We start from the raw sequence: 14,160 nt of genomic DNA, 5'->3' as shown, positions 1-14,160 counted from the left end.
AGAGTCTACCCTCTGCATTGAGAGTCTACCCTCTGCATTGAGAGTCTACCCTCGGCGTTGAGAGTCTACCCTCGGCGTTGAGAGTCTACCCTCTGCGTTGAGAGTCTACCCTCTGCATTTAGGTCCTACCCCCTACACTGAGGTGTAAAAGGCCAGTTACCTGGTGCGTCCCTCCTTGACGTTGAACCAGGAGAAGATGTAGATGATGCCCACCACCATGTCGAAGACGATCTCCTCCCACTTGCTGACACAGAAGTGGGTCTCACAGTGCACGATCCAGAAGGTCATGACGCACCAGTGCAGCACGATGAAGATGCCAAAGTAGAGTTGGAAGACGGACGCAAACAGGGCGAAGGTCACCACTCTGGCCGCGATGGTGAAGAAGTGCCAGCAGAACTGGACCACCACGGCCAGGTAGCCCATGGACTTCTTGTCGTCGCGGGACTCTCTCAGCGCCTTCTGGTACGACGACAGGGCCCAGGCCAGAGACACCAGGGAGGCGCCCGCCGTCATGCCTGCAACACACAATGATATAATCATATAGATACTGGATCAACTGTAGACTTAGCTCATATATAGACTTAGATTAGTCTTAGATTGGTCACATCTAGTCTTCGACTTAGATTGGTCACATCTAGTCTCAGACTTAGATTGGTCACATCTAGTCTTAGACTTAGATCGGTCACATCTAGTCTTCGACTTAGATCGGTCACATCTAGTCTCAGGCTTAGATTGATCACATCTAGTCTTAGACTTAGATTGGTCACATCTAGTCTTAGACTTAGATTGGTCACATCTAGTCTTAGACTTAGATTGGTCACATCTAGTCTTCGACTTAGATTGGTCACATCTAGTCTTCGACTTAGATCGGTCACATCTAGTCTTCGACTTAGATCGGTCACATCTAGTCTTCGACTTAGATCGGTCACATGTAGTCTTCGACTTAGATCGGTCACATCTAGTCTCAGACTTAGATCGGTCACATCTAGTCTCAGACTTAGATTGGTCACATCTAGTCTTAGACTTAGATCGGTCACATCTAGTGTTAGACTTAGATTGGTCACATCTAGTCTTAGACTTAGATTGGTCACATCTAGTCTTAGACTTAGATCGGTCACATCTAGTCTTCGACTTAGATCGGTCACATCTAGTCTTCGACTTAGATCGGTCACATCTAGTCTTCGACTTAGATCGGTCACATCTAGTCTTCGACTTAGATCGGTCACATCTAGTCTTCGACTTAGATCGGTCACATCTAGTCTTAGACTTAGATTGGTCACATCTAGTCTTAGACTTAGATTGGTCACATCTAGTCTTAGACTTAGATTGGTCACATCTAGTCTTCGACTTAGATCGGTCACATCTAGTCTTCGACTTAGATCGGTCACATCTAGTCTTAGACTTAGATCGGTCACATCTAGTCTTTGACTTAGATCGGTCACATCTAGTCTTAGACTTAGATCGGTCACATCTAGTCTTAGACTTAGATCGGTCACATCTAGTCTTCGACTTAGATCGGTCACATCTAGTCTTCGACCTAGATCGGTCACATCTAGTCTTAGACTTAGATCGGTCACATCTAGTCTTCGACTTAGATCGGTCACATCTAGTCTTCGACTTAGATTGGTCACATCTAGTCTTCGACTTAGATCGGTCACATCTAGTCTTCGACTTAGATCGGTCACATCTAGTCTTCGACTTAGATCGGTCACATCTAGTCTTAGACTTAGATCGGTCACATCTAGTCTTAGACTTAGATTGGTCACATCTAGTCTTCGACTTAGATCGGTCACATCTAGTCTTCGACTTAGATCGGTCACATCTAGTCTTCGACTTAGATCGGTCACATCTAGTCTTCGACTTAGATCGGTCACATCTAGTCTTCGACTTAGATCGGTCACATTTAGTCTTCGACTTAGATCGGTCACATTTAGTCTTCGACTTAGATCGGTCACATCTAGTCTTCGACTTAGATCGGTCACATCTAGTCTTCGACTTAGATCGGTCACATCTAGTCTTCGACTTAGATCGGTCACATCTAGTCTTAGACTTAGATCGGTCACATCTAGTCTTCGACTTAGATCGGTCACATCTAGTCTTCGCCTTAGATCGGTCACATCTAGTCTTCGACTTAGATCGGTCACATCTAGTCTGCGACTTAGATCGGTCACATCTAGTCTGCGACTTAGATCGGTCACATCTAGTCTTCGACTTAGATCGGTCACATATAGTCTTCGACTTAGATCGGTCACATCTAGTCTTCGACTTAGATCGGTCACATCTAGTCTTCGACTTAGATCGGTCACATCTAGTCTTAGACTTAGATCGGTCACATCTAGTCTCAGACTTAGATCGGTCACATCTAGTCTCAGACTTAGATCGGTCACATCTAGTCTCAGACTTAGATCGGTCACATCTAGTCTACGACTTAGATCGGTCACGTCTAGTCTCAGACTTAGATCGGTCACGTCTAGTCTCAGACTTAGATTGGTCACGTCTAGTCTCAGACATAGATTGGTCACATCTAGTCTCAGACTTAGATTGGTCACATCTAGTCTCCGACTTAGATTGGTCACGTCTAGTCTCAGACTTAGATTGGTCACGTCTAGTCTCAGACTTAGATTGGTCACGTCTAGATTGGTCACGTCTAGTCTCAGACTTAGATTGGTCACGTCTAGTCTTCGACTTAGATTGGTCACATCTAGTCTTCGACTTAGATTGGTGACATGTAGTCTTCGACTTAGATCGGTCACATCTAGTCTTCGACTTAGATCGGTCACATCTAGTCTTCGACTTAGATCGGTCACATCTAGTCTTCGACTTAGATCGGTCACATCTAGTCTTCGACTTAGATCGGTCACATCTAGTCTTCGACTTAGATCGGTCACATCTAGTCTTCGACTTAGATCTGTCACATCTAGTCTTCGACTTAGATCTGTCACATCTAGTCTTCGACTTAGATCGGTCACATCTAGTCTTCGACTTAGATCGGTCACATCTAGTCTTCGACTTAGATCGGTCACATCTAGTCTTCGACTTAGATCGGTCACATCTAGTCTTAGACTTAGATCGGTCACATCTAGTCTCAGACTTAGATTGGTCACATCTAGTCTTAGACTTAGATTGGTCACATCTAGTCTTAGACTTAGATTGGTCACGTCTAGTCTCAGACTTAGATTGGTCACATCTAGTCTTAGACTTAGATTGGTCACATCTAGTCTTAGACTTAGATTGGTCACATCTAGTCTTAGACTTAGATTGGTCACATCTTGTCTTAGACTTAGATTGGTCACATCTAGTCTTAGACTTAGATTGGTCACGTCTAGTCTCAGACTTAGATTGGTCACATCTAGTCTTAGACTTAGATTGGTCACATCTAGTCTTAGACTTAGATTGGTCACATCTAGTCTTAGACTTAGATTGGTCACATCTTGTCTTAGACTTAGATTGGTCACATCTAGTCTTAGACTGGTCACATCTAGTCTTAGACTAGTGTCAAATGTCTTCCCATGCGCGGGGTGTGCGTGCAGTACCTTGCACGGCCAGCAGCTCCTGGGTCTGGATGACGATGCACAACTGCAGCACCAGTTGCGGAGCACTCTCCAGGAAGGTGGCCAGCAGGTGCAGCATGCTGACGTCAGCAAACTGGTAGATCATCCTCCAGTGGTAACGCCAACGCTGCGTCTCACCGCTCTGACGGCTGCGCACACCCAGGTAGATGGCAGTCAGGTACCTGCACACCAATCACAGCACAGGGAAGTAAGGTCTCCACCTAGTGGTGCGCCGTAGAATCACCTGCTTAAATATTCAAACACAGTGTTACTGTTCAAACTGTGTGTAGTGTTGTATATACCTGTTCAATAACACCTTGTTTTAATGAATACTTAGGTGTACTACACTACTGTATTTAATGTTGTCATTATGGTGGTACTTAATGAATACTTAGGTCTACTACACTACTGTATTTAATGTTGTCATTATGGTGGTACTTAATGAATACTTAGGTCTACTACACTACTGTATTTAATGTTGTCATGGTGGTACTTAATAAATACTTAGGTCTACTACACTACTGTATTTAATGTTGTCATGATGGTACTTAATGAATACTTAGGTCTACTACACTACTGTATTTAATGTTGTCATGGTGGTACTTAATGAATACTTAGGTCTACTACACTACTGTATTTAATTTTATAGTGGTACTTAATGAATACTTAGGTCTACTACACTACTGTATTTAATGTTGTCATTATGGTGGTACTTAATGAATACTTAGGTCTAAACACTACTGTATTTAATGTTGTCATTATGGTGGTACTTAATGAATACTTAGGTCTACTACACTACTGTATTTTAATGTTATGGTGGTACTTAATGAATACTTAGGTCTACTACACTACTGTATTTAATGTTGTCATGATGGTACTTAATGAATACTTAGGTCTACTACACTACTGTATTTAATGTCATTATGGTGGTACTTAATGAATACTTAGGTCTACTACACTACTGTATTTAATGTCATTATGGTGGTACTTAATGAATACTTAGGTCTACTACACTACTGTATTTAATGTCATTATGGTGGTACTTAATGAATACTTAGGTCTACTACACTACTGTATTTAATGTTGTCATTATGGTGGTACTTAATGAATACTTAGGTCTACTACACTACTGTATTTAATGTTGTCATTATGGTGGTACTTAATGAATACTTAGGTCTACTACACTACTGTATTTAATGTTGTCATGATGGTACTTAATGAATACTTAGGTCTACTACACTACTGTATTTAATTTTATAGTGGTACTTAATGAATACTTAGGTCTACTACACTACTGTATTTAATGTTGTCATGGTGGTACTTAATGAATACTTAGGTCTACTACACTACTGTATTTAATTTTATAGTGGTACTTAATGAATACTTAGGTCTACTACACTACTGTATTTTAATGTTATGGTGGTACTTAATGAATACTTAGGTCTACTACACTACTGTATTTAATGTTGTCATGATGGTACTTAATGAATACTTAGGTCTACTACACTACTGTATTTAATGTCATTATGGTGGTACTTAATGAATACTTAGGTCTACTACACTACTGTATTTAATGTCATTATGGTGGTACTTAATGAATACTTAGGTCTACTACACTACTGTATTTAATGTCATTATGGTGGTACTTAATGAATACTTAGGTCTACTACACTACTGTATTTAATGTTGTCATGGTGGTACTTAATGAATACTTAGGTCTACTACACTACTGTATTTAATGTTGTCATGGTGGTACTTAATGAATACTTAGGTCTACTACACTACTGTATTTAATGTTGTCATGGTGGTACTTAATGAATACTTAGGTCTACTACACTACTGTATTTAATGTTGTCATGGTGGTATTTAATGAATACTTAGGTCTACTACACTACTGTATTTAATGTTGTCATTATGGTGGTACTTAATGAATACTTAGGTCTACTGCACTACTGTATTTAATGTTGTCATTATGGTGGTACTTAATGAATACTTAGGTCTACTACACTACTGTATTTAATGTCATTATGGTGGTACTTAATGAATACTTAGGTCTACTACACTACTGTATTTAATGTTGTCATTATGGTGGTACTTATTTAATACTTAGGTCTACTACACTACTGTATTTAATGTTGTCATGGTGGTACTTAATGAATACTTAGGTCTACTACACTACTGTATTTAATGTCATTATGGTGGTACTTAATGAATACTTAGGTCTACTACACTACTGTATTTAATGTTGTCATTATGGTGGTACTTAATGAATACTTAGGTCTACTACACTACTGTATTTAATGTTGTCATGGTGGTACTTAATGAATACTTAGGTCTACTACACTACTGTATTTAATGTCATTATGGTGGTACTTAATGAATACTTAGGTCTACTACACTACTGTATTTAATGTTGTCATGGTGGTACTTAATGAATACTTAGGTCTACTACACTACTGTATTTAATGTCATTATGGTGGTACTTAATGAATACTTAGGTCTACTACACTACTGTATTTAATGTCATTATGGTGGTACTTAATGAATACTTAGGTCTACTACACTACTGTATTTAATGTTGTCATTATGGTGGTACTTAATGAATACTTAGGTCTACTACACTGCTGTATTTAATGTTGTCATTATGGTGGTACTTAATGAATACTTAGGTCTACTACACTACTGTATTTAATGTTGTCATGGTGGTACTTAATGAATACTTAGGTCTACTACACTACTGTATTTAATGTTGTCATGGTGGTACTTAATGAATACTTAGGTCTACTACACTACTGTATTTAATGTTGTCATTATGGTGGTACTTAATGAATACTTAGGTCTACTACACTACTGTATTTAATGTTGTCATTATGGTGGTACTTAATGAATACTTAGGTCTACTACACTACTGTATTTAATGTTGTCATTATGGTGGTACTTAATGAATACTTAGGTCTACTGCACTACTGTATTTAATGTTGTCATTATGGTGGTACTTAATGAATACTTAGGTCTACTACATTACTGTATTTAATGTTGTCATGGTGGTACTTAAGGAATACTTAGGTCTACTACACTACTGTATTTAATGTTGTCATTATGGTGGTACTTAATGAATACTTAGGTCTACTACACTACTGTATTTAATGTTGTCATTATGGTGGTACTTAATGAATACTTAGGTCTACTGCACTACTGTATTTAATGTTGTCATTATGGTGGTACTTAATGAATACTTAGGTCTACTACATTACTGTATTTAATGTTGTCATGGTGGTACTTAATGAATACTTAGGTCTACTACACTACTGTATTTAATGTCATTATGGTGGTACTTAATGAATACTTAGGTTTACTACACTACTGTATTTAATGTTGTCATGATGGTGGTACTTAATGAATACTTAGGTCCACTACACTACTGTATTTAATGTTGTCATGGTGGTACTTAATGAATACTTAGGTCTACTACACTACTGTATTTAATGTCATTATGGTGGTACTTAATGAATACTTAGGTCTACTACACTACTGTATTTAATGGTGTCATTATGGTGGTACTTAATGAATACTTAGGTCTACTACACTACTGTATTTAATGTTGTCATGATGGTGGTACTTAATGAATACTTAGGTCCACTACACTACTGTATTTAATGGTGTCATTATGGTGGTACTTAATGAATACTTAGGTCTACTACACTACTGTATTTAATGTTGTCATGATGGTGGTACTTAATGAATACTTAGGTCCACTACACTACTGTATTTAATGTTGTCATTATGGTGGTACTTAATGAATACTTAGGTCTACTACACTACTGTATTTAATGTCATTATGGTGGTACTTAATGAATACTTAGGTCTACTACACTACTGTATTTAATGTCATTATGGTGGTACTTAATGAATACTTAGGTCTACTACACTACTGTATTTAATGTTGTCATGGTGGTACTTAATGAATACTTAGGTCTACTACACTACTGTATTTAATGTTGTCATTATGGTGGTACTTAATGAATACTTAGGTCTACTACACTACTGTATTTAATGTTGTCATGGTGGTACTTAATGAATACTTAGGTCTACTACACTACTGTATTTAATGTTGTCATGGTGGTACTTAATGAATACTTAGGTCTACTACACTACTGTATTTAATGTCATTATGGTGGTACTTAATGAATACTTAGGTCTACTACACTACTGTATTTAATGGTGTCATTATGGTGGTACTTAATGAATACTTAGGTCTACTACACTACTGTATTTAATGGTGTCATTATGGTGGTACTTAATGAATACTTAGGTCTACTACACTACTGTATTTAATGTTGTCATGATGGTGGTACTTAATGAATACTTAGGTCCACTACACTACTGTATTTAATGTTGTCATTATGGTGGTACTTAATGAATACTTAGGTCTACTACACTACTGTATTTAATGTCATTATGGTGGTACTTAATGAATACTTAGGTCTACTACACTACTGTATTTAATGTCATTATGGTGGTACTTAATGAATACTTAGGTCTACTACACTACTGTATTTAATGTTGTCATGGTGGTACTTAATGAATACTTAGGTCTACTACACTACTGTATTTAATGTTGTCATTATGGTGGTACTTAATGAATACTTAGGTCTACTACACTACTGTATTTAATGTTGTCATGGTGGTACTTAATGAATACTTAGGTCTACTACACTACTGTATTTAATGTTGTCATGGTGGTACTTAATGAATACTTAGGTCTACTACACTACTGTATTTAATGTTGTCATGGTGGTACTTAATGAATACTTAGGTCTACTACACTACTGTATTTAATGTTGTCATGGTGGTACTTAATGAATACTTAGGTCTACTACACTACTGTATTTAATGTTGTCATTATGGTGGTACTTAATGAATACTTAGGTCTACTACACTACTGTATTTAATGTTGTCATTATGGTGGTACTTAATGAATACTTAGGTCTACTACACTACTGTATTTAATGTTGTCATTATGGTGGTACTTAATGAATACTTAGGTCTACTACACTACTGTATTTAATGTTGTCATTATGGTGGTACTTAATGAATACTTAGGTCTACTACACTACTGTATTTAATGTCATTATGGTGGTACTTAATGAATACTTAGGTCTACTACACTACTGTATTTAATGTTGTCATTATGGTGGTACTTAATGAATACTTAGGTCTACTACACTACTGTATTTAATGTTGTCATGGTGGTACTTAATGAATACTTAGGTCTACTACACTACTGTATTTAATGTTGTCATGATGGTACTTAATGAATACTTAGGTCTACTACACTACTGTATTTAATGTTGTCATGGTGGTACTTAATGAATACTTAGGTCTACTACACTACTGTATTTAATGTTGTCATGATGGTACTTAATGAATACTTAGGTCTACTACACTACTGTATTTAATGTTGTCATTATGGTGGTACTTAATGAATACTTAGGTCTACTACACTACTGTATTTAATGTTGTCATGGTGGTACTTAATGAATACTTAGGTCTACTACACTACTGTATTTAATGTTGTCATGATGGTACTTAATGAATACTTAGGTCTACTACACTACTGTATTTAATGTCATCATGGTGGTACTTAATAAATACTTAGGTCTACTACACTACTGTATTTAATGTTGTCATTATGGTGGTACTTAATGAATACTTAGGTCTACTACACTACTGTATTTAATGTTGTCATGGTGGTACTTAATGAATACTTAGGTCTACTACACTACTGTATTTAATGTTGTCATGATGGTGGTACTTAATGAATACTTAGGTCTACTACACTACTGTATTTAATGTTGTCATTATGGTGGTACTTAATGAATACTTAGGTCTACTACACTACTGTATTTAATGTCATTATGGTGGTACTTAATGAATACTTAGGTCTACTACACTACTGTATTTAATGTCATTATGGTGGTACTTAATGAATACTTAGGTCTACTACACTACTGTATTTAATGTTGTCATTATGGTGGTACTTAATGAATACTTAGGTCTACTACACTACTGTATTTAATGTTGTCATGGTGGTACTTAATGAATACTTAGGTCTACTACACTACTGTATTTAATGTTGTCATGATGGTACTTAATGAATACTTAGGTCTACTACACTACTGTATTTAATGTCATCATGGTGGTACTTAATAAATACTTAGGTCTACTACACTACTGTATTTAATGTTGTCATTATGGTGGTACTTAATGAATACTTAGGTCTACTACACTACTGTATTTAATGTTGTCATGGTGGTACTTAATGAATACTTAGGTCTACTACACTACTGTATTTAATGTTGTCATGATGGTGGTACTTAATGAATACTTAGGTCTACTACACTACTGTATTTAATGTTGTCATTATGGTGGTACTTAATGAATACTTAGGTCTACTACACTATTGTATTTAATGTCATTATGGTGGTACTTAATGAATACTTAGGTCTACTACACTACTGTATTTAATGTTGTCATGGTGGTACTTAATGAATACTTAGGTCTACTACACTACTGTATTTAATGTTGTCATGGTGGTACTTAATGAATACTTAGGTCTACTGCACTACTGTATTTAATGTTGTCATTATGGTGGTACTTAATGAATACTTAGGTCTACTACACTACTGTATTTAATGTTGTCATGGTGGTACTTAATGAATACTTAGGTCTACTACACTACTGTATTTAATGTCATTATGGTGGTACTTAATGAATACTTAGGTCTACTACACTACTGTATTTAATGTTGTCATTATGGTGGTACTTAATGAATACTTAGGTCTACTACACTACTGTATTTAATGTCATTATGGTGGTACTTAATGAATACTTAGGTCTACTACACTACTGTATTTAATGTCATTATGGTGGTACTTAATGAATACTTAGGTCTACTGCACTACTGTATTTAATGTTGTCATTATGGTGGTACTTAATGAATACTTAGGTCTACTACACTACTGTATTTAATGTCATTATGGTGGTACTTAATGAATACTTAGGTCTACTACACTACTGTATTTAATGTTGTCATGGTGGTACTTAATGAATACTTAGGTCTACTACACTACTGTATTTAATGTCATTATGGTGGTACTTAATGAATACTTAGGTCTACTACACTACTGTATTTAATGTTGTCATGGTGGTACTTAATGAATACTTAGGTCTACTACACTACTGTATTTAATGTCATTATGGTGGTACTTAATGAATACTTAGGTCTACTACACTACTGTATTTAATGTCATTATGGTGGTACTTAATGAATACTTAGGTCTACTACACTACTGTATTTAATGTTGTCATGGTGGTACTTAATGAATACTTAGGTCTACTACACTACTGTATTTAATGTCATTATGGTGGTACTTAATGAATACTTAGGTCTACTACACTACTGTATTTAATGTCATTATGGTGGTACTTAATGAATACTTAGGTCTACTACACTACTGTATTTAATGTTGTCATTATGGTGGTACTTAATGAATACTTAGGTCTACTACACTGCTGTATTTAATGTTGTCATTATGGTGGTACTTAATGAATACTTAGGTCTACTACACTACTGTATTTAATGTTGTCATGGTGGTACTTAATGAATACTTAGGTCTACTACACTACTGTATTTAATGTTGTCATTATGGTGGTACTTAATGAATACTTAGGTCTACTACACTACTGTATTTAATGTTGTCATTATGGTGGTACTTAATGAATACTTAGGTCTACTGCACTACTGTATTTAATGTTGTCATTATGGTGGTACTTAATGAATACTTAGGTCTACTACACTACTGTATTTAATGTCATTATGGTGGTACTTAATGAATACTTAGGTCTACTACACTACTGTATTTAATGTCATTATGGTGGTACTTAATGAATACTTAGGTCTACTACACTACTGTATTTAATGTTGTCATGGTGGTACTTAATGAATACTTAGGTCTACTACACTACTGTATTTAATGTCATTATGGTGGTACTTAATGAATACTTAGGTCTACTACACTACTGTATTTAATGTCATTATGGTGGTACTTAATGAATACTTAGGTCTACTACACTACTGTATTTAATGTTGTCATTATGGTGGTACTTAATGAATACTTAGGTCTACTACACTGCTGTATTTAATGTTGTCATTATGGTGGTACTTAATGAATACTTAGGTCTACTACACTACTGTATTTAATGTTGTCATGGTGGTACTTAATGAATACTTAGGTCTACTACACTACTGTATTTAATGTTGTCATTATGGTGGTACTTAATGAATACTTAGGTCTACTACACTACTGTATTAAATGTTGTCATGGTGGTACTTAATGAATACTTAGGTCTACTACACTACTGTATTTAATGTTGTCATTATGGTGGTACTTAATGAATACTTAGGTCTACTACACTACTGTATTTAATGTCATTATGGTGGTACTTAATGAATACTTAGGTCTACTACACTACTGTATTTAATGTCATTATGGTGGTACTTAATGAATACTTAGGTCTACTACACTACTGTATTTAATGTTGTCATGGTGGTACTTAATGAATACTTAGGTCTACTACACTACTGTATTTAATGTCATTATGGTGGTACTTAATGAATACTTAGGTCTACTACACTACTGTATTTAATGTCATTATGGTGGTACTTAATGAATACTTAGGTCTACTACACTACTGTATTTAATGTTGTCATGGTGGTACTTAATGAATACTTAGGTCTACTACACTACTGTATTTAATGTCATTATGGTGGTACTTAATGAATACTTAGGTCTACTACACTACTGTATTTAATGTCATTATGGTGGTACTTAATGAATACTTAGGTCTACTACACTACTGTATTTAATGTCATTATGGTGGTACTTAATGAATACTTAGGTCTACTACACTACTGTATTTAATGTTGTCATGGTGGTACTTAATGAATACTTAGGTCTACTACACTACTGTATTTAATGTTGTCATGGTGGTACTTAATGAATACTTAGGTCTACTACACTACTGTATTTAATGTTGTCATTATGGTGGTACTTAATGAATACTTAGGTCTACTGCACTACTGTATTTAATGTTGTCATTATGGTGGTACTTAATGAATACTTAGGTCTACTGCACTACTGTATTTAATGTTGTCATTATGGTGGTACTTAATGAATACTTAGGTCTACTACATTACTGTATTTAATGTTGTCATGGTGGTACTTAAGGAATACTTAGGTCTACTACACTACTGTATTTAATGTTGTCATTATGGTGGTACTTAATGAATACTTAGGTCTACTGCACTACTGTATTTAATGTTGTCATTATGGTGGTACTTAATGAATACTTAGGTCTACTACATTACTGTATTTAATGTTGTCATGGTGGTACTTAATGAATACTTAGGTCTACTACACTACTGTATTTAATGTCATTATGGTGGTACTTAATGAATACTTAGGTTTACTACACTACTGTATTTAATGTTGTCATGATGGTGGTACTTAATGAATACTTAGGTCCACTACACTACTGTATTTAATGTTGTCATGGTGGTACTTAATGAATACTTAGGTCTACTGTATTTAATGTCATTATGGTGGTACTTAATGAATACTTAGGTCTACTACACTACTGTATTTAATGGTGTCATTATGGTGGTACTTAATGAATACTTAGGTCTACTACACTACTGTATTTAATGTTGTCATGATGGTGGTACTTAATGAATACTTAGGTCCACTACACTACTGTATTTAATGGTGTCATTATGGTGGTACTTAATGAATACTTAGGTCTACTACACTACTGTATTTAATGTTGTCATGATGGTGGTACTTAATGAATACTTAGGTCCACTACACTACTGTATTTAATGGTGTCATTATGGTGGTACTTAATGAATACTTAGGTCCACTACACTACTGTATTTAATGGTGTCATTATGGTGGTACTTAATGAATACTTAGGTTTACTACACTACTGTATTTAATGTTGTCATGATGGTGGTACTTAATGAATACTTAGGTCCACTACACTACTGTATTTATTGTTGTCATTATGGTGGTACTTAATGAATACTTAGGTCTACTACACTACTGTATTTAATGTCATTATGGTGGTACTTAATGAATACTTAGGTCTACTACACTACTGTATTTAATGTCATTATGGTGGTACTTAATGAATACTTAGGTCTACTACACTACTGTATTTAATGTTGTCATGGTGGTACTTAATGAATACTTAGGTCTACTACACTACTGTATTTAATGTTGTCATGGTGGTACTTAATGAATACTTAGGTCTACTACACTACTGTATTTAATGTCATTATGGTGGTACTTAATGAATACTTAGGTCTACTACACTACTGTATTTAATGTTGTCATTATGGTGGTACTTAATGAATACTTAGGTCTACTACACTACTGTATTTAATGTTGTCATGGTGGTACTTAATGAATACTTAGGTCTACTACACTACTGTATTTAATGTTGTCATGATGGTGGTACTTAATGAATACTTAGGTCTACTACACTA

At 35.4% G+C, this 14,160-nt stretch overlaps 1 protein-coding gene across 2 annotated transcripts in view; it reads right to left on the bottom strand.

Moving 5' to 3' along the window:
- The window catches only part of xkr4 (XK related 4), a 43,376-nt gene that overhangs the window by 5,479 nt on the left and 23,737 nt on the right, over window positions 1–14,160 (bottom strand). For both annotated transcript variants that reach the window (XM_062069704.1, XM_062069705.1), the window contains exons 2-3: window positions 3,534–3,733; window positions 161–515 (exon numbers count right to left, since the gene is read on the bottom strand). In XM_062069704.1, coding sequence (XP_061925688.1) covers window positions 161–515; window positions 3,534–3,733 — 555 coding nt within the window. The remainder of the gene's footprint in view (window positions 1–160; window positions 516–3,533; window positions 3,734–14,160) is intronic.

The sequence above is a fragment of the Entelurus aequoreus genome, linkage group LG14, assembly GCF_033978785.1.
Source record: "Entelurus aequoreus isolate RoL-2023_Sb linkage group LG14, RoL_Eaeq_v1.1, whole genome shotgun sequence".
NCBI lineage: Eukaryota > Metazoa > Chordata > Actinopteri > Syngnathiformes > Syngnathidae > Entelurus > Entelurus aequoreus.
The sequence above is the reverse complement of the archived record's forward strand: the minus strand, read 5'-3'. Positions and strand labels throughout refer to the sequence as shown.